The sequence below is a fragment of the Oryctolagus cuniculus genome, chromosome 18 (assembly GCF_051225735.1).
Source record: "Oryctolagus cuniculus isolate XC-2025 breed Fujian yellow rabbit chromosome 18, ASM5122573v1, whole genome shotgun sequence".
NCBI lineage: Eukaryota > Metazoa > Chordata > Mammalia > Lagomorpha > Leporidae > Oryctolagus > Oryctolagus cuniculus.
In genome coordinates this window covers 60,517,473-60,536,994 of record NC_142884.1, presented here as the reverse complement: position 1 = coordinate 60,536,994, position 19,522 = coordinate 60,517,473, and the positions used below count along the sequence as shown (strand labels likewise).

Sequence of the window (19,522 nt, the reverse complement as noted above, 5' to 3'; positions counted from 1 at the left end):
GGGTGGGGTCGCCCAGGTCTGCCCACTCCAATATTGGCTAAGAGCAGCAGCGGCAGCAGCGGGCACTCCTGCTGGCCGGGCGAATGGGGACCTCTGGCCTGAACTCCTGGACGGTGGGTTTGGCTCGTGCGCTGAATGTCCACCCGCTATCAATGCCCTGTAGTCTCCTCCTGGCTTCCTGTGCTTCTCAAGGTGGACAGCTTTGAGGGCCCTGTCCTGCTCTCACCCACCAGGCCCCCACACCCAGTACCTGCCCCTCTCACCCTCTACAGAAGCACACCCTTCCTCCCTTCCTCTGAGGGGCCCATCAGCTGTTTGCTTTTTCTTTCTTTCTTTCTTTCTTTCTTTCTTTCTTTCTTTCTTTCTTTCTTTCTTTCTTTCTTTCTTTCTTTCTTTTTAAAGATTTATTTATTTATTTGAAAGGTAGAATTACAGTGAGAGAGGGAGAGAGAGAAAGAGAGAGAGATCTCCCATCTGCTGGTTCACTCTCCAAATGGCTGCAAGCCAGGAGCCTGGAGCTTCATCCAGCTCTCCGAGGTGGGTGGCAGGGGCCCAGGCACTTGAGCCATCTTCTGAGACTTACCAGGCGCCTGAGCAGGCAGCTGGATCAGAAGTGGGGCAGCCTCCATGGGATGCAGGCTACGCAGCAATGCCAGGCCCCAGCTGTGATGTTTGCTTCCGTCTGCACACGTCACCCTTAGCCCCGGGGGACGTATCTGTGCCCTGAGCACTCAGAGGTCCCGGGTGGTCTGGGCGATACTTGAGGAAGGACCCCAGGGAGTACACTCCCTCCCCCACCCCTCAGGGAAGTGGCACCCAGCCCGCCCCCCCCCCCCCAGTCCAGATGCTTTTTCCTGTTGGGAATAAAGTGCCAGAGACTCGGCTTCCTTCCTTTCTGCCTTGGGGAGGGAGGGGCTTGGTGGGAGGAAGGGGATTCTGGGCTGAGAAGTGGGAGAGAAGCTTCCTCGGGGAGAGGAATTCTGCTACGTGCCCGGGTGGCTCTGAGTGCCCGGCTCAGCTGGGGGAGACGGCCGTTCTCAAGGCCAAGGCTGTTTGCAGAAGAGGGAGAACTGGATGCTTGCTCAAGTCTGGTAAGTTCTCCAGCAAACCGTCCTTGGGATCTCAGAGCAGGAACAGGGTTCAGCGGAGATCTGAGCCCACCCGCCTCCCTCGGCACCACTGAGAAACCCAGCGGGCGGAGGCCTCCCAGGTGCCTCCCCATCACACACGCCTCCCTCTTGTCTCCTGAGGGGGCAGGGCAAGAACCTTCCTCGTTCTCCCCAGAGGGGCCTAGACAGAGGCAGCAGCTCTGAGGAGCACCCACTCTGCCTGCTCTACCCCACACCCTTGCGCCTCCTCCCAGCTCAGCTCGGGCTCCTCCAGGCCTTCCATGGACTCAGTGGCCAAGGACCAAATGCAGCCAGTCCTTCCCCCAGGTATGAGCCCTGCTCGGTGGACAAGGGGGGTAGGGGGCGTGGTGGGGATGATGGGGTTGAGTCCTCCCTGACAGCTCTGGTTAGAGCTCCATAGGGCAGTGAGGGGTGCGCAGTCCTGGGGGCGGGCTGAGGAGCAGGTTCAGCGACCGCTTCCCGCCGGCCCTCCCTAACTGACTCAGCTGTCCAGGCTCTTCCTGCCCGGGGCCTGAGTGGCCGGAGCAGGAGAGGGCGGAACAGCTGGCCCGGGGAGCGGCACTCAAGTGGGCCTCCGGCATCTTCTACCGGCCGGAGCAGCTGGCCAGGCTGGGCCAGTACCGTAGCCGCGAGATGCAGCGCACCTGCTCCCTGGAAGCACGAATTAAGGTGGGCAGGGCGGGAGGGTAGCGGTGCTAGGGGTGGGCTGTGGGGCTGGCCAGGCCTCACTGACACCTGTCCACAGTCGGCGGTACAGTCATACCTGGAAGGTGTGCAGACTGGCATGTGGCAGCTGAGGCGGGCCCTTGAGGCTGTGCAGGGGACACGGGAGGCCCTGAGCCAGGCACACGGGTTGCTCCAGGACATGGCCCAAGCCTCACGGACCCTCGAGCCCCTGCGGGAGCAGGTTTCCCTGCACAAGCAACTGCAGGTCGTGTCTCAGTTGCTGCCCCGGCTGCAGGCAGGTGAGTGTACAGGAACCCCGGGTTGGTCCATGTACACCCAACATTGATCAAGGCTCTGGGGCTCTGGGGAAGAGACGGTATGCAGAGACCAACCAGGCACCTCCCAGAGAGTAACCCAGGCTTCAGATGGCCCAGGAAGCAGGCCAGAGTCAGCCTCTCCCAGGGTGGTCAAGCACAGGATAGTTGAGCAGGACAAATACCCAGTCAGGAGGCTCTGTGTTTTGTTTTTAAAGATTGATTTATTTATTTGAAAGGCAGGGTTACAGAGAGGCAGAGGCAGAGAGAAAGAAAGAGAGAAAGAGAGAGAGAGAGAGAGAGAGAGAGAGAGAGAGAATATCTTCCATCTCCAAAAGGCTACAATGCTAGGCTACAATGTCTGGAACTCCATCTGGGTCTCCCACATGGCTGGCAGGGACTCGAGTCCTTGGGTCATCTTCTGCTGCTTTCCCAAGCACATTAACAGGGAGCTGGATGGAAAGTAGAGCAGCCGGGACTCAAACCAGTGCCCATATGGGACACTGGCATTAGAAGCGGCAGCTTACTCCACTGCGCCACAATGCTGGGCCCGCCCTGGTTGTTAATATATACTTCCCTAACAGGATGGGTGACGAGCCGCCAGCATGGCTTCTGAGTTCCTCCTGACTTCCCTTTAGGGCCCTCAACTTCTCTGTGTTCCCTTAGCTGGAGGATGGACACCTGATCCATATGGTCTCCAGAACTTTCCCTGGATCTTTTCAGATTGGCTGACACTCTACTGTACTGAAATAAATGAAATATTTTTATGGATTTATGTATTTGAAAGGCAGAGTAAGAGAGGGAGAGGGAGAGAGCGAGCTTTCATCTGCTGATCCACTCCCCAAATGGTGCAACAGCTGGTGCTGGACCAGGCGGAAGCCAAGAGCCAGGAGCTCTCCCATATGGATGACAGGGACTCAAATACTTGAGCCTTCATCTGCAGCTTTCCAGGCTCATTAGCAGGGAGCCGGATGGGAAACAGCACGCAGGCCTTCACTCTGATATGTGATTCAGGTGTCCCAAGCGGCAGCCGGAGCCTCTGCACCAGAGGGCTAGCCCCTGGTTTTGAACTATTTTGTACACAGTCCCTGGCTTAGGACCTCAGTGTCATGTCACACGCACCGCACAGGGAGGCCTGAACCCCGGGGCTGTCTCGTTTTCTCTCTCATCAGTGCCAGCGGCCGTGGTCCACACCCAGAGCCTGATTGATGCCCAACGACTCTTGGAGGCATATGTGAGCCTGCGGGAGCTGGAGCAGCTGCAGGAGGAGACGCGGGCATCCCTGGGAGGCCTGGAGTTCCCCATCTTCCAGGGGCTGGGCCTCTTGGCGGAGGCCCTGGGCCAGGCTGTGGAGGCAGCTGCAGGGGCTGCAGGGCAGCTGGCGCGGGAGAACCCAGCCCTGCTGGTGGCAGCCGTGCGTGTAGCAGAGGTGGAGGCTGGGCGTGTACCCGGCACGGGGCAGGCCCCTCGGGACTGGAGGCAGCGCTTTCTGCGGGCACTACAGGAGGGCCTGCAGCAGACCCATTTTGCACCGCCTCTGCTACCTGGGCCAGGGGCCCTAGCAGGGTGGCTGGAGGCTCTGCGGGTAGCCCTGCCTGCAGAGCTGGCCACAGCGGAGGCGCTGGTCGCACCCTGCTGCCCGCCACACTACAACGTGGTCCAGCTGTGGGCCCACACCCTGCACGGCGGCCTGCGCCACTGCCTGCAGCAACTCCTTGCAGGGCCTGTGCTGGGAGCTGCCGACGCCTTCGCCTTGCTGCACTGGGCACTGCACGTGTACCTGGGGTCAGTGCCCCTGTGGCTGTGGGAAGTGGGGAGATCCGAGGCTGGGGGCTCAGCATGATGCCGAGCCACCGGTCTCCAGACAGGAGATGATGGGGGGCCTGGAGCTGGGACCTGAGGCTGACGTGTCCCGGCTGGAGCCCCTGCTGACCTTGGAGGACATCGAGCAGTTGGAGGCGACGTTTGTGGCCCAAGTTCAGGTAAGTAGTTGTGGATCCAGAGGAAGTGCCCAGTAGCCTTGGGCCTCTCTCTGTAGAGCTGAGTGTCTGTGCCCTGCCACCCCCTGTTGTCCCTCACCCCTTCCCCCAGGCAAATGTAATCCAGTGGCTGCAGAAGGCGCTGGATGGGGAGGTAGCTGAGTGGCACCGGGAGCAGGAGCCCAACACAGACCTGGCTGGCTTTTACCACTCACCAATGCCAGCCATCGTGCTGCAGGTGGGTAGGAGGCAGCCAGGGCCAGGGGCAAGGGGGCAGGGCGAGGAGCGTTGCTGATGGCGGCCTTCCCTGCCCGTAGATCCTGGATGAGAACATTCGCGTGAGCAGCCTGGTCAGCGAGTCTCTGCAGCGGCGGGTGCACAGCATGGCGCTGTCAGAACTGGGCGTGTTCCTAAGGAGGTCTGCCCAGTCCTGCCCTTTGCCCCAGGGGGTCCACAGGGGCTCAGAGTGTTGGCAAAAAAGGACTTGGGCGTTGTGGAGGAGGGGCAGGAGTCCCCAGGCCTGGGGTTGTGGGGGGCACAGTAGCAGCAGCCAGCACCGAAGCCACTCCGTCCTTTGCAGCTTCAGCGACGCTCTCATCCGGTTCTCCAGAGACCACCTCAGGGGGGAAGCCACCGCCCCTCAGTACGTGTCCTACCTCCTGGCTGCCCTCAACCACCAATCAGCACTCAGGTACCAAAAGGCCCCTCCCACCCCCTACTGAGTACCTACTACTGTGGACCCAGCCCGCTCCTGGCCACCCAGAACTTTACATTCACGGAACTCTGGGGTGCCAGTCCTAGTTCTGCTAATTATGAGCTGTGTGACCTTGGGTGGGTTACCTAACCTCTCTGAGTCTCACTTTTCTCGCGAGTATTCTGTGGGCAACAAAGGAATGTTCTGAGAATCACACGAGATAGTGGATGTGACGTCTGTACCCCAGACCCTGGGATGGGTGCCAATTATTCATTTATCCGCTCAGCAAATATTTATCAAAGCCCCCACTCGGTGCCAAGTAGTGTCTAGGGTCACAGCTGTGCGCAAAACCAAAAATTCTCTTCCTCTTGGATGAGGGCATGGAGCACAGGCGATAATGGTTTTTTATTCCCTCCTGGCTGAGATGAACTCCCTCCCCCGACGGACAAGGAAACAGAAATCTAAAGAGTAACTTGTTCAAGGCCACACAGAGGCAGGTTCCGCTGGGCTGTGTCCCTTCTTCTAGGTCACAGAGAGCCCTCCGCCCCCGCCCCCAGCTTTAATCCGCATCTCAAGACTTTCCCAGGAGTGGGAACAGCCACACACTCCTGCCACGAGGTGGCGCCCGAGAGGCCGGACTGCGGAGGGCCGTGCGGGCCTTGGCCTTGGTCCTGAAGCGAATTTTTGGTCTGTCCAGCTCCTCGGTGTCGGTGCTACAGCCCGACGGGGCGGCTCCGGGAGCCTTGGCTCCGGTAGAAGCCGCGCTGGACGAGCTGCAGAGGAGGATCTGTCGCCTGGTGTTGGAGGCGCTGTTGGTGGAGCTCCAGGTGAGGCTCCCTTGGGGTCTCGGGATGAGGTTGGCAGTGAAGAAACAGCGTAGGTGCGTGGTTCTCTGCGGGGAGTGCCTGGGTCTGGGTCATTTTTCCAGCCCCACCTCCGCCCCCCGCCCCCCGCAGCCCCTGTTCGCGGCTCTGCCCTCGCGCCAGTGGCTGTCGAGCTCGGAGCTGCTGGACGGCGTGTGTGAGCGCACGGCGCACTTCTGCCGGGACTTCTGGCGCGTGCGGAACCCAGCGGTGCAGGTGCGTCGGGGGAGAAAAGTGGGACAGGGGCATCGCGCAGGAGAAAGGTGACCTGCACCCACGCGATCGCCTTGCCCGCAGCAGCTGCTGGCCGAGGTGGAGCGCGCCGTGGTGCTGCAGTACCTGCGCGCGCTAATGCAGGGCCGCCTCGTGTGCCGCGGCGCCGAACAGCGGGCCCAGGCGGCCGAACGCCTGCAGCACGACGCCGCCCAGCTCCGCGAGCTGTTCCTGGGTCTGGTAAGAGCTTGTGGGGCGGGCGGAGGGGCCGGGGGCCGAGGGCCAGGGCCGAACCCTATGCCGACGTGCGCAGGGCCTGGAGGAGAGCGCGCACTGCGCGCCGGTGCTGCTCGCGCTGAGGGAGCTGCTGAGCCTCCGCGACCCCGCACTACTCGGCCTCGAGGTGGCTGGCCTGCGGCAGCAATTTCCCGACGTGAGGTGCGGGGGCGGCGGGCGGGGAGGGAGGAGGCGCTCAGGGTGGGGTGGGGGGACCGGGTGGGGCTGACGCACCTTCCCGGCGCCCCCGCAGCGAGGACCACGTCTCTGCCCTCTTGGATCTGCGCGGGGACGTCTCCCGGGAGCAGCGCCAGGCCGCGCTCAGCTCCCTGCAGGCGGGCCCGCCGCCCTCGCCCCCCACGGGCCGCCGGGCCCTCTTCAGCCTCGTGCCAGCGCCCACGCCCTCCGCATCTTCCTGCCTCCCCTCGGGGCCCTGCGCCTGACGCCGCTGGTCAGCCTGCAGAATAAAGAAATCCATGCCCCCTCCCCCGTATGCCTGCAATCTGTGTTGGGGAAGTGGGGAGCAAATACAGGTGCCCGCTGGGGTTAGGGTGTCCACGTCTGAGGTGTCCTGGCTCCAGTCCTCGCACGCCGGAGCGCCGCGTGGGCTCAGACTCCGCTCCTCCGTGTGGGTCCCACCCCCGCGCCGCCGCGCGGAGACGGTGGGCCAGGGGCTCGGCGGCCCTGGACTCCGCCCCCGAGCCCCGCCAGGCTCCACCCGCGGTGGTCTCGGGCGCGCGCTGGCGCGCAGTCTGACGCGAACCCACTCGCCTTCGTAAGAGCGCGCGCGCGCCCGAGTGTGTGCGTCGCCTGCGTCGGCTCCCGCGGGCTGGGCGGCGAGCGGCCGGCGTTGAGAAGCGGAACGGCGGGCGGCCCGAGGCGAAGCGAACAGGTGGGGGCGCGGCACGCGGACAGAACCCCCAGGAAAGGCCAAGACAATGCGCGGCGCGCTACCCCTCCTCCTCTACCGGAGAAGCCCCTCGCCATTGTCTTCTGGCCCCACCCTCCATTGGGCACGCCCTTCGTTCTCTCCTCCGCCGTTTATTGGCTACAGGTCCCGGCCCCCCTCGATCTTTCGGTCTTCATTGGCTCTTCTGCCACGTTATCTTCTCCCGGGATTTCTTATTGGCGCAGGCCACACCCTCTCTCTTGTCACCGGACCCCGCCTTCAGCAGTCGCGGGCTCCTCCCCTTCCATCCAGCCTCCATTCATTCTGCATCTCGTGCTGGCTGCTTGGAACTGGAGGTGAACCCGACGCGTCGCTGCCCTCGGGAAGTTCGGGGGACGGTGGGGGGCGCACAGACCTAGGCTCTGACAGTGACACCCTAGGGTGCTAAAGAAGCCGCCAAGGCACTAGGACCCTCTGGGCGCCGGGCAGCCTTCCCGGAGGAGGGGAGGCCTAAACCAAGCCCTGAAGAATGGTTGAGTGTTGGCTTCAGGCAGACATTGCGAGGGCATTCTTGGCGGAAGCACCTGAGATGTGAAAGAAACAGTCGCATTCTGGCGATCGCAAGGAGGTAGGTTGGAAGAAAGACGGGGAGATGGCGGAGACTGGCCCAGGGAGTGGCCCAAGACCAGTGAGGAGGGAGTGCAGAACAGTGTAGTTAGTTGAGGGGAGTGAGTGAAACCTGGGGCCAGGAATCTTGCAGCAGCTGGCCACCGGCGGAGTGGAGGGCAGTGGCTGGGGGGAGGTCGGTTCCGGTTGGGGATGCAAAGCCCAGAGAAGGAACAGTTCTAGTTCTGAGCAGGAGAAGGGCTCTTGCATTCAACTTCAGAGGGTGAGAACCGTGGCGGGGCGCGGGGGAGGCTTTGCGTTTCGTAGGAGCTGTGTTGCAGACGCTTTTCCAGTAACGCGGTACTTGTGTAGAGATTTGAGGGAAGTGCGTGACCCGTGCTGTTGTGGAGGAAGGCGGGGTGGGTTTCACACAGGGCGCGTGTTTGAGCAGTCGAGTAAAGCTGCTGCATTGGAACTGGCGACGCTGGTCTGAAGTTTATGGCAGGAGTGGGAGCTGGTGCGTTGTGAACCCGGAGAGTGTATGACCCACTGAGGCATGAGCACAGATGGAGAGAAGTCCCCCAGGACAAGCCCCGAGGCTTTACCGAGTTAAGAGATTGGGGGGATGGGATGGCCAGCAGGGAAGACCAGGAAGGAATGCCGGGGAAGTAGGAGAACTAAGTGGGAGTGTGTTGGGAAAGTCAGAAGGATAAAGTGATAGCTGTGTCAGGTGCTGCTGGTCAATGTGAGCACCAGCAGTGACCTTGTTCAGATAGGTGTTTTAAAAAATGATTTACTGGGGGCCAGTGCTATGGCGCGGCGGGTAAAAGCTTCTGTCTGCAGTGCCGGCATCCCGTATGGGTGCTGGTTCTAGTCCTGGCTGTTCCTCTTCCTATCCAGCTCTCTGCTATGGCCTGGAAAAGCAGTAGAAGATGGCCCAAGTCCTTGGGCCCCTGCACCCATGTGGGAGACCCAGAAGAAGCTCCTGGCCCCAGGCTTCAGATCGGCCAAGCTACAGCCGTTGCAGCCATTTGGGGATTGAACTAGTGGATGGAGAACCTCTCTCTCTCTCTCTGCCTGTAACTCTACCTTTCAAATAAAAATAAATAAATCTTTAAAACATTTATTTGAAAGGTAGAATGATGGGGAGGGGAGGAAGTGAAGGAGGGAGGATAGGTGTAGGGGGGAACCATCCATTGGTTTACTCCCCAAATGGCTGGGGCTGGTGCAGGCTGAAGCCAGGAGCCAAGAAGTCCATCCTGGTTTCCTACGTGGCTGGCAGCAGCCCATGTGCCTGGTCAGCTTCTGCTGCCTCCCCGGGAACATTACGGGGAGCTGGATTTGGAAGCAGAGCAGCCGGGACTTGAACCCGTGCTCCAGGATGGGGTGTCAGTGTTGCAAGTGGCAGCTTAACCCACTGCACCACATTGCTAGCCTTGATCAGATCTATTTTTTTTTAAGATTTATTTATTTATTTGAAAGTCAGAATTACACAGAGAGAGGAGAGGCAGAGAGAGAGGTGTCTTCCATCTGCTGGTTCACTCCCCAATTGGCCACAATGGCCAGAGCTGCACTGATCCGAAGCCAGGAGCCAGGAGCTTCTTCCGGGTCTCCCACATGGGTGCAGGGGCTCAAGGACTTGGGCCATCTTCTACTGCTTTCCCAGGCCATAGCAGAGAGCTGGACTGGAAGTGGAGCAGCTGGGACTAGAACGGGTGCCCAAATGGGATGCCAGTGCTTCAGGCCAGGGTGTTAACCCACTGAGCCACAGCGCCGGCCCGATCAGATCTATTTTGATGGAGAACAAGAGACTTATGCTTGTTTGGAGTGAATTTAAGAGAGAACAGGGGGCTGGGGTATGGTGTTGCAGGTTAAGCTGCTGCCTGCAATGCTAGCATCCCATATGAGTGCAGTTCAAGACCCAGCTATTCCACTTTCAATTCAGCTCCCTACTGATGTGCCTGGGAAAGCAGCAGTGGATGGCCCAAGTACTTGGACCCCTGCCACTCATGTGAGAGACCCAGATGGAGTTCCAGCCTCCTGGCTTCAGCCTGGCCCAGCTCCAGTCATTGTGGCCATTTGGGGAGTGACCCAGCAGATAGAAGATGGTTCTCTCTTTTTCTCTCTCTGCACCTCTGCCTTTCAAATAAATACATCTTTTAAAAAGAGAACAGGAAAGAAGGAATTGGAGACTGGGTGTAGGTGATTCAAGGTGCTGTTCTGCAGTGAGGAGCAGTGGAGGGAGAATCTGGAGGGTTGTAGCTAGGCGAGTGGAGGTTCAAGTGGTGGTTCTGTTTTATTTTTTAAGGTGGAGAAACAAACAGCCTGTGTTTATCCTCATGGAAAGGATCCAGTAGAGAGGAAGACAGATGATGTAGGAGAGAGGAGAAATGCTGACTTGGGTCCCGGAGCAGGCAAGGGAGCCCACAGGCTGGAGCCTCTCTGGGGAGAGACTGGATTGGCCTGAGCCCTGAGCCTCGGGTGACCTCTGGGAAGATACTGCAGACAGGGCCTGGGTCAGGGGTTAGCTTGGATTTGCTGAAATTTCTCTCTGCTTCCCCAACAAACAGATTCTAAGTTGTATTTGAACAGATGGCCCAGTGGAGACAGGGCGTTCCAGGTAGGGCCAGCACAGGCCAGGCATACTCAGGCACTCAAACTGACTAAGGGCAAATGGGCAGGAGGACGTGGGTGGAGCCAGTGGGTGGGGTGGGACTGAGAGGATGCTGTAGGCAGAAGGCAGCCCCAGAGGCCCCATCAGCTTGGTCCACCCAGGCAGCCGAGGCTACGCTGTAGCAGTTTATAGGCTGGGTGAATGCTGAACACAGAGATTAGAATCCTGGGAAGGGGCTCTGTCCTTGCTCCCCGGAGCTCAGGCTGAGGGGATTCCAGGACCCATCATTTGGTGGGTGTGAGATTCCTCCTCTTGCTTTCCCAGAGCCCAGCCTAGTTGGGGGGGAGGGGTGCTGAGCCTAGCCTAGTTGGGGGGAGGCTTGCTGGAGGAAATGGACGCTGGGGTGCAGGTGAGGGCGTCAGCTACCCAGACCCCTGGCTGCCCAGACTCTGGGCTGAGCAAGGCTGGAGCAGCGGCAGTGTGACACACAGGGCCTGCTGGGCTGCTGGCCACACCCACTCATGCTGGTCTTTGCGTCCGCTTTTGTTCTCTAGAGGCTGACACAGTGGGGAGCTGGAGCAGCCCGGCTGGATGTGACCTCCAGGACAGAATGGTGCTGGACTCAGGGGCTCAGGTGTATGAGCAGGCACCCCCCAGCCCCCGAGCCAGTCCCTCGTCACTGCGGCCTAGGCTGAAGCCCTCAGACAGAGATGGGCCGTCCCTGTACCCCTGGCCTCAGTCCCTGGCCTTGCCCCTGGCTCTGGCAGTCCCCTCAGCACTACAGCCCCAGTCTAAGCGGCAGCCCTTCTCAAAGCTGCCCTTGGGCCACCGCAGCCACATGTGTCGAAGTGAGAGCACCCACTCCATAAATAGTACTGGCCGGCAGGGACGTGGCACCCAGGGACAGGCCCCAGCTAGGCGGAGCCGGGACTCCAGTTGGGGCGCCCTACGGCCTGCGGCTTCCTTGCCTCACATCGCTAAGACTCAGAGGAACGCGGGCAATGGGGCCAGCAAGAGCCCCTGCATGCTGGTGGCCCTGCGACCAACCAACATGGACCGCGAGCGGGACAAGTTCTTCCAGTCCCATTACACCTATAACCCACAGTTTGAGTATCAGGAGCCCATGCCCACGGCTGTGCTGGAGAAATATTGTGAGGCCTCTGGACAGTTCATCCATCAGGTCAGTTTAGCCTGGCCATCTCCCCCCAGCCCTGAGTACTCAAGGGCCCCCACCTGACCAGCCACTGTCACCTGTGTACAGGCAGTTGGCATCATCGAGGCTGTCCTGGAGAAGTTTGGCACCTATGAACACTTTGAGGCTGCCACTGGGGGCCAGCTGCTGACCAAGTGCCAGATTTGGTCCATTGTGCGCAAATACATGCAGAAGGAGGGCTGCGTTGGGGAGGTGAGCCTGCCCTGCCTGCACAGCCCCGCCTCTGCGTGCCCCACACCAGGCTGCCTGGTGGCTGGTCCCAGACCCTGCTTCATACCTCCCCAGAAGATGACCCCAGACAACCCCACTGCCCTTGCCCTAGTTGGGTGGCAGCTGGCAGCCGGTGGTGGGATGGGGGTGGGGACGGCCTGGCTGCGCTGTGGCATCTGTGGGCCCACCCGCACAGCTCCAGGGCTGGCGGCCATGGCTCTAAGCTCTGCTGCCTGCAGGTCGTGGTGCAGCTGAGTGAGGACCTGCTGTCCCAGGCCGTGATGATGGTGGAGAACAGTCGACCCACACTGGCCATCAACCTGACTGGAGCCCGCCAGTATTGGTTGGAGGGCATGCTGCGGCATGAAATAGGTCAGCACGTGGGTAGGCGGGAGTTGGGTGGGGATGAGGGGGGCTGGGCGGTGAGGGGCCCAGTAACCCCCCCTTTGTTTCTCTCCACTCCCTCCGAGAAACTGCCTCCCCTCTCTCGCAGAGGTAGTCCAGAATTGTGCCTGCACACCGTGTGTGCTCACCTTCAACTCTTGGCTCCTTTTGGGGATCTTTTTCTCTCTCGCCTCCCTCTCTGGTTTCCCTAAACCGTGGAAGCAAGGCTGCTGAGGTCCTGAAAGGCCATAGGGAGAACGCCGAGGGTCCTTCCAGTCCAGGCAGCGCTCTGGGAACGCCAGGGTGGTTGGAAGGCCAGATCCTGGGAATAGAATTGGCCGGAGGACACACTGAGCCCAGTTTAGGAGGGCGTCGGCCAGGCTGGGCAGAGAGGAGCAAGACGCTCACTAATCTCTGTTTCTATCTGTCCCTCCTTGGCAAGAATTGTGTTGCTGTGGGCAAGAGGTTTAAGCTGGGGCTTTCAGTGTGACTGTCAAAATGCTGTGTACACGGGGCGAGATGTGTGTGTCCGGGCGTGGTGTGTGTGTGTGCCTTATATCCAGCGGACGACGGGGCGTGTGTGTGGCCGGCACTCCCTGGGTCCCCGTGCGAGTTCACCCGAGGAGGGTCTTCACACTGGCCAGGTCTGGGCGAGTAGGGCTCTTCTGGGGCCGCAGAAGCCCTTGTGCTAGGGCCTGAGCTGGGGCACGTGTGGACACAGGCATCACCGCCAGAGGCCGGGCCAGCTGAGTGCCCTGGCCTCCCCGCCCAGCGCTGCCTCCCCCGGCCCTCCCTGCAGGCACCCACTACCTGCGGGGCGTGAACAACGCGCAGCAGCCGTGGCACAGCGCTGAGGGCCGGCTGCGGTACGGGCTGCGGCCGGCCAACCCCACCGAGGAGGGCCTGGCCAGCCTGCACAGCGTGCTGTTCCGCAAGCAGCCGTTCCTGTGGCGCGCGGCGCTGCTCTACTACACCATCCACCGCGCCGAGCACATGTCCTTCCGCCAGCTCTTCCAGGACCTGGCGCGCTACGTGCAGGACGCGGACGTGCGCTGGGAGTACTGCGTGCGAGCCAAGCGGGGCCAGACGGACACCTCGAAGCCAGGTAGGCGGGGAAGAGGCTGAGCGGACACGCGGGGCGCGAGGCGGGAGTCGGCGGCCAGGACTCAGCACCCTCCCGCACTCACAGGCTGCTTCAGCAAGGACCAGGTGTACCTGGACGGCATCGTGCGCATTCTGCGGCACCGGCGGACCATCGATTTCCCGCTGCTGACCTCTCTGGGCAAGGTGAGGGGCCGCGCTGGCGCTCCCCTCCACCACAGGGTTCCCTCAGCCCGGTTCCTGCCCAGCTGCGGGCTGGGTGCCAGGGCTTCTGGAGGGGGGACGGAGGAGCTGGGCGGAGGAGATGGAATGACAACCTGGCAGTCAAAGCAGGTACTAGAGCCAAGCCTGCAGGTGTGTGTGCAGTTCCTGCTTTTCAAAGGAGGTGAGCAGGCCAGGCAGGCCTGGGGAGGGAGGCTGGAGAAATGCCTTGGACACTTGTGCCAGAAGGGCAGACGTTCCAGAATGAGGCAAGTGGATCCCATTGGAAGCCACGGGGAGTTGGAAGAGCTTTAAGCAAAGCGGGTAGCACAGATGTTAGCTTTAAAAGGCTCTCCCTGAGTGCATGAAGTTTGTGTTTCTTAACTAAAAGGTTTTTTCTTTTTTTTGGGGGGGGGACCAGAAAGCTACTAACAACCCCCACAAAAGGCTCCCCCTGGATATCAGGGACTGTGGATTGGAGAGGCCTAGGGAAGTGGGCGTGGGGGCAGCAGGAGGAGGCCTGGCCTGTGGTGGTCTGGCCTACCCCTGGCAGTGGCCATGCAATGAGAGAGGAAGGGGGCAGCTTTTCAGAGAGCAGATGTTTTTAACTCAGTGTATAACCTGAGTGGGAGGGTGGGAGTCGAGGCCCCCTCTCTGGAATCTGACCTGGGTGATGGTGAAGAGGGTGGGCTGGCATACATTGGCACCCAAGGGTTTGGTGTTGGGTATGGCAGGGGGTGGTGTTCAGGAGAAGAGAAGCTGGGCTGGGGAAGGGGTGAGGTCCTGTGGCATAGATGATAAAAGAAGGTGTTGGGAGAAGAGCAGACCCTGGACTGAGCCTACAGTTTGTGGCACTGGCAGGGGATGGGGCAGTGGGCTGCCCATGCTGAGCTAGGGCCAGATGCACCTGGGGCCCACTTCCTCCCTCCAGGTATCCTATGAGGATGTGGACCAGCTGCGGCCCCATGGAGTGCTGGATAACACCCGGGTGCCCCACTTCATGCAGGACTTGGCACGCTACCGGCAGCAGCTGGAGCACATCATGGCCACCAACCGGCTGGACGAGGCAGAGCTGGGCCGCCTGCTGCCTGATTGATGCTGGCTGGGGGCCAGCCACAGGTAGCGGCCCTGGACAGAGGACTGCAGATCAGCTCCCAGAACATGAAGCACTCTGCTCTGTGCTTTCACGGCCCGGTGTTTCTTAGGGGCACTGGGGGAGGTGGGAGACATCCGGGGAAAAGCAGCAGCAACATCAGCGGGTTTGTGTCCACTGTTTGCCTCCCGGGGGCCCAGGGCCCGGCAGCAGCCCCCGCAACCCCTAAGCTGCCCTCTTGCCTCTAGCTCTCTGTCGAGCAGAGGGGGAGCCTGGGGGCGGGAAGAAGCTGAGCCGTGATGGGAATGTGGGGTGACCTGGGGGTAGAAACTTGTCCATGCATGAGATAGTTTTAGGCGTCTGGTCCAGTCTCTCCCTTCCCCCACCTGGCCCCTTGGTGCTCCTCCAGCATCCATGCTGTCTACCTCTCACTGGGTCCTGGTAGGGGCTGGGATCCCTTCTCCTGCAGTGACTGTCTGAGCCTGGCTTTCTCACGGGCTCAGAGGGCAGGGGTCCTGGTAGTGGAGAACCACCTGGGCTGGGGTTTGCTTTCCAGCATTTTGCCTCTCTGCTCATGTATTTATCCCATATTTATGTGTCTACTTCCTGCGTCTGGGAGGCAGCAACTCGACACTGCTGGCAGGCACGGATTGTTCTAGCTCCACTCTCGTTTCACACACACACACACACACACACACACACACACACACTGAGCTCCTGGCACTGTGAGTCCAGCCCAGGAACTCTGCTAGCCCCACCCCCACCCCCTCCACAGCCTCTGCTGTTGCTGTCTTTGCCCACATTGTCACAGCTGGCCTGTGGCAGAGGTTGGCATACCCTGGGAACAGCTGCAGTGGAGCGTGCGGGGCAGGCCCCCAGGGTTTGTTGTCCCAAGTCTTGAGCCTGCCCTGGACCAGGAGAGGTGCAGAGGTGATTGTCGCTTCCAGTCTCACAGTGGACTCAGCTGTGCGACGCTGACCCAGCCTCACTCCTACTCTTGGCTTTAATTTTCCCATCTGTAAAATTCAGACACACAACTGGAAAGTCCTCATTCATTTAGTTAAGCAATATGTACGGAGTGCTGTATACCAGTTACCCGTTAGAACCCTCTCCCAGCTCCCATTTCAGAGGGAAACCATTAAAACCATTAAACAGCAGTTACAATGTTGCGTGTGGCCTCTGTCTAACTCCAGGTTCTTTGCTGTCTACCTCTTCTGATTTCACTGCCAAAGGCTGTGAGCTGAGCCTCTCTAAATGGACAGAAGTTCTCTACACCTGGCCCGGGGCTTCCATGGCGTGGACCTGGTGGGCTCCCCGGCTCCTGAGGGGAAGAGTTTGCGGGAAGAATGGAGCTGTGACATGGGCCATGAGGAGGTGGTGGGGCATGGGCTGTCCGGATCATGGGACTCAGGGCTGCATGCCACCTGCCCTCAGTGCCTGGGCAAACAGCGCAGTCGTGGAGAGAGCCCAGGCCAGGCCGACTGTCTGGAGTTTATTCACTTGCAGCTGTGTTAGGCCAGCCTTGGGGGCAGGCATTCCATCCGGCCGGCAGGATCCCAGGCCCCATCCAGCACAGGCCTGGGTGGGGAAAGCTCTGGCCCTCAGGAATCTAGAAGTGAAGGGGATAGTGGTCAGTAAGCCGGGGCTCCCGCTCCTGCTCCCAGGCCACGCCCGCCCTCCTAGCCTGCACGGGTTTGCGTGATCTCACACCTTCAGACTCATCGGCCTCCGGCTCGGGCTCGGGTTCGGGCTCGGGCTCGGGCTCGGGCTCGGGCTCAGGCTCGGGCTCGGGCTCAGGCTCGGGCTCTGGATCCACTTCCAGTTCCGGCTCTGGCTCTGGCTCTGGTTCCAGATCCTGTTCAGCTCCTTCAGCTTCTAGCTCTGGCTCCTCTGGGGTCCCGGATTGCACGGCCTCCGATCCTTCAGGACCCCCTGCCTCGTCGTGGTCTGAAGCTCCAGGTAGCCCAGGGCATAGGGTGCCGGAACCAGGTGCCTCAGGCGTCCAGTGTCCGGGGCACGGGGGGTCATAGCTGCGGTCCCGGTAGCCTGGGGCGGAAGTGGGAGGGTCTCAATTGACTTCTCTGCAGTCACCTCAGCTCAGGCTTCTTGGGAAAATAACAACTCCGCCCTCCAATTAGCCTGTCCCCGCCCCGAGTCACGCCCCCGCCATCTGGACCCCACCCGACGCGCGCTCACCGGGCCCCACGTGCTGCCAGTCCCAGGCCGGGTCGGGCGCGCGCGCGGTTTGCTGGGCACAGCGCAGCAGCTCCTGGCAGGCGGCCTCGCCCTTGCTCTGCACCAGTAGAAGCAGGCGGCGCACCCTGCGCTCGGCGTCTGGCAGGGCGTCCAACGCCTCGTACTCGGGCCCGTTGAGCACGCCCCGCGCCAGCAGCGCGTCCAGCAGCAGCCCCGAGTCCGCCTGCAGCGTCTCCACCAGGCGCTTCCGCTCGCGGTCGATGGTCTCCGACGGCCTCTCCTGCGCGTTGCCCATCGTCCGGGCTGTGTGAAGGAGAGACGTAGTGAGGGCCGGGGCTGTTCTGCGCTGGCTGCGCTCCCAGAGCCCCGCTAGGTACCCGTGGCTGTGACGGCTGCACCACGCAGGACCTGCACGACCCCGCCCGAACCTGTCCTCCTGCGTCTCCGACCGCGGCTGTCCAGTCTCCTTCCCAGGCTCCTCCTTCCCCTCACGTCAGCTCTGGGCCCTCCCCGCCTGAGCCCGGGGCTTGCAGGTGCCGTCACAGCTTATCCTCTTGAGCCTTTTTCTTTCCCAAAGCTGCTCCCCGCCTCAACGGGAAGATAAACCGGATGCCCCACAGCCGAACCACACTCAGGGCCCCTCCCATCCGTCTCCTGAGTGGTTCTCTCACCGTGGCGCCCCTTAGTCCTACCGGGACCCTGCAGAACCCTGGACGGGGCTCCCTGCCTCCGTACTACCTGCTCCGGTCCCCTGGGCATCCACAGAACAAGGAGCTGAGGGCCCTGCCTGCTGCTATCACCTTGCCCTGACCCTGAGGTCCAACTTCCCAGGACAGTCCCTGCCCCTGTCCCCTCACCGCCACCCCCACCTTGTTGCAACCCCTGCTTGGTTGCATGGCCCTTCCTGGCTCCCTGGCACCTGGGCAGAGCTACCTGAATCTTCTCCACCAGTATCTGACTTCATCTGAGACCCGGCAGTCTCCCTTCGGGCCTGGGCAGGACTCACAGCCATCTCTTCTTGCTTGATACTAAGTTCCTAAGGCCCAGCCCAGGAAAGCTACCCGTGACTTCTTGCCAGACCATCATTTTTTTTTTCTCCAAGGGAACTCCTCATTGTGACAGTGTCTCTACGAAACAGTAGGTATTCAGTGGAAATTAATGCATGGATGCTTCGTGCATTTATTGCCAAATCCCCTCAGGTGGCTGGGCTCAGCTAGCAAGGCCCTGGGCACTTAAGAGGCCAAGAGGTCAGCCTCGGCCGGCTCCCTGCCTCAGCCCATCCCTCTGCCTTGGCTCTGCTCATGCAGCAACGCCCCTGGTATCACGTCTTCCCTTGGTGACCCTCATCCGCTGCGGGCTCCATGAGGCTGGGCATCCTCTGGGAGAGGGGATTTAGTCCTCGCCCTCGTCCTGCCTCTCCTGGTGTGCGCTCACACTCTCCCCGGCCTCCTGCCCCCACTCCCACGTGTGAGGGTCAGCTCTTGCCACCAAGTGAGCGGGCACCAGAACTACCCCCTGCCTCTCCCTGCCTGCCACATCTGTGACAGATTCTGCCCCGTGTCTCAGCCTCCCTCAGCTCCTGCCAGTGGAGCTCATCTGTAACGCCCCGCCCCCTCCATCCCACCACCCACACAACACAGTGACTGACAACCCTCTGGGGGAGGGCTTATTGTCCCAGCTTAGAGAGAGACTGTGTGGAGGACTAGAATGTATCGCTTCAGCCTGCACAATAGTGAGATCGCTTGCTGCCAGCTGCCCACCACAGAGAACCCAGGCTACCTGCTCTGGCTACTGTAGCCACCTCCCTCAGCCCTGACGGCCAGGTCCTTCCTCATTTCCCTTCACCATTCGGCCAGGCAGAGTGGTGTCACTATGTCCCGGGCACCTCTGAGCCTTTGCTGATGCTGTTCCCCAAGCCTGGCGTGCCCTTCCCCTCCCTCCACTTCTCCCAAGACTCAAATATTCCCTTGTCCACTCCAATGCCAGAGTGTCCCAAGGTAGTTCCTTCTTCCGGGTATCCCAGTGAGCAAGGCATACCCGCACTCCTGACCTTAACTAACATCCCTGCGCTGCGAAAACGCGGCTTTCGGACGGTCGGCCAACGGCGGGCACCGGGAGGGAGAGCGGAGCAGCACTTATTCTGGGTAACACGGAGGGGTGCGCAGATTGCGTCGCCCAGTCCTCCTGTCTCCCTCCTCTCTAACTTGCTTCATGTTAACCTCATTTCCCCGAGACCAGCCCTGTGCGTGCAGGGCGTGCGGAGCGGAGAGCCAGCAGCGCTCACAGCTCTAAGGTGAACCCCGAAGTTAAGGCAGGGGTCAGAGGCCAGATGCTTCCCAAGGCACCAGGCGGCGAGACGTGAAGCTGGCTCCCGCCCTCCCCCCACTCCCCATCCCCACCTGCTGCACCCTCCGGCTCTTCTGCTAGGCAGCCGGAGGTCGTGGGAAACAGCGGGCGCCTTTGCGCATGTGCGACCGCCCAGCTGCCCTTACCTCCCCAGCGCCCAGCGCCCAGCGCCCAGCGCCGGAGCCGCCGAGTCCTGCGGCGGGGCGGGGCGGGGCTCACAGACCACCTTCGTGCGCGGCTGCGGGTGGTGAGGCTGGTTCCGCCCAATCTGTTTCCCTTCCCGCCCCCAGCCGGGAGGAGCGGGGCTCCGAGTCCGGTCCGCTACGGGCGGCCCCGCTCACGGGTCGGGCCTCGGCGGGGCGGGAGATGACGGTGCAGAAAGGGCCGGGCGGGGTGGGGGTGGGAGCAACAGCTGCGACGGGGGCGGGACGGCCGGGGCTGCCGGGAATGGCGGGGGGCGGGGGCGTCCTTGCCCCGCACCGGGAGCCGGGCTCCGCTTGCCCGCGGGGCTCCCCGGGAGATGAGCTGGGGAGG

The 19,522-nt window shown here is 61.4% G+C and overlaps 3 protein-coding genes across 11 annotated transcripts; 2 read left to right on the top strand and 1 right to left on the bottom strand.

The window, feature by feature from the left end:
* The first annotated feature begins 924 nt into the window (after positions 1-924).
* Positions 925-6,621, top strand: EXOC3L1 (exocyst complex component 3 like 1). 6 transcript variants are annotated; one of them, XM_089320220.1, is made up of 14 exons: positions 925-1,091; positions 1,364-1,436; positions 1,624-1,799; positions 1,876-2,095; positions 3,283-3,895; positions 3,975-4,092; positions 4,202-4,327; positions 4,407-4,507; positions 4,670-4,780; positions 5,481-5,610; positions 5,740-5,862; positions 5,947-6,099; positions 6,173-6,297; positions 6,389-6,621. In XM_089320220.1, the coding sequence occupies exons 2-14, from the start codon at positions 1,391-1,393 to the stop codon at positions 6,576-6,578; spliced, it is 2,232 nt and encodes a 743-aa protein (XP_089176346.1). In that variant the 5' UTR covers positions 925-1,091; positions 1,364-1,390; the 3' UTR covers positions 6,579-6,621. The 6 variants fall into 6 exon arrangements, with proteins under 6 accessions (XP_089176346.1, XP_089176344.1, XP_089176350.1 ...); XM_089320218.1 differs by having other exon boundaries at positions 936-1,091; positions 5,944-6,099; XM_089320219.1 differs by having other exon boundaries at positions 953-1,091; positions 1,285-1,436; positions 5,944-6,099.
* A 272-nt stretch (positions 6,622-6,893) lies between these two features.
* Positions 6,894-15,603, top strand: MATCAP1 (microtubule associated tyrosine carboxypeptidase 1). 3 transcript variants are annotated; one of them, XM_051847186.3, is made up of 7 exons: positions 6,894-7,027; positions 10,799-11,424; positions 11,506-11,649; positions 11,907-12,039; positions 12,851-13,156; positions 13,241-13,338; positions 14,285-15,603. In XM_051847186.3, the coding sequence occupies exons 2-7, from the start codon at positions 10,855-10,857 to the stop codon at positions 14,447-14,449; spliced, it is 1,416 nt and encodes a 471-aa protein (XP_051703146.3). In that variant the 5' UTR covers positions 6,894-7,027; positions 10,799-10,854; the 3' UTR covers positions 14,450-15,603. The 3 variants fall into 3 exon arrangements, with proteins under 3 accessions (XP_051703146.3, XP_051703145.3, XP_089176354.1); XM_051847185.3 differs by lacking the exon at positions 6,894-7,027 and adding an exon at positions 7,514-7,652; XM_089320228.1 differs by lacking the exon at positions 6,894-7,027 and adding an exon at positions 10,077-10,250.
* Positions 15,485-19,419, bottom strand: NOL3 (nucleolar protein 3). Of its 2 annotated transcripts, none has more exons than XM_008257436.5 (4): positions 19,135-19,419; positions 16,643-16,945; positions 16,157-16,492; positions 15,485-16,055 (listed from the first exon to the last, which is right to left on the bottom strand). In XM_008257436.5, exons 2-4 carry the CDS (start codon positions 16,935-16,937, stop codon positions 16,048-16,050), a joined length of 639 nt encoding a protein of 212 aa, XP_008255658.3. In that variant the 5' UTR covers positions 16,938-16,945; positions 19,135-19,419; the 3' UTR covers positions 15,485-16,047. The 2 variants fall into 2 exon arrangements, with proteins under 2 accessions (XP_008255658.3, XP_002711697.3); XM_002711651.6 differs by having other exon boundaries at positions 19,042-19,374.
* Positions 19,420-19,522: the final 103 nt, after the last annotated feature.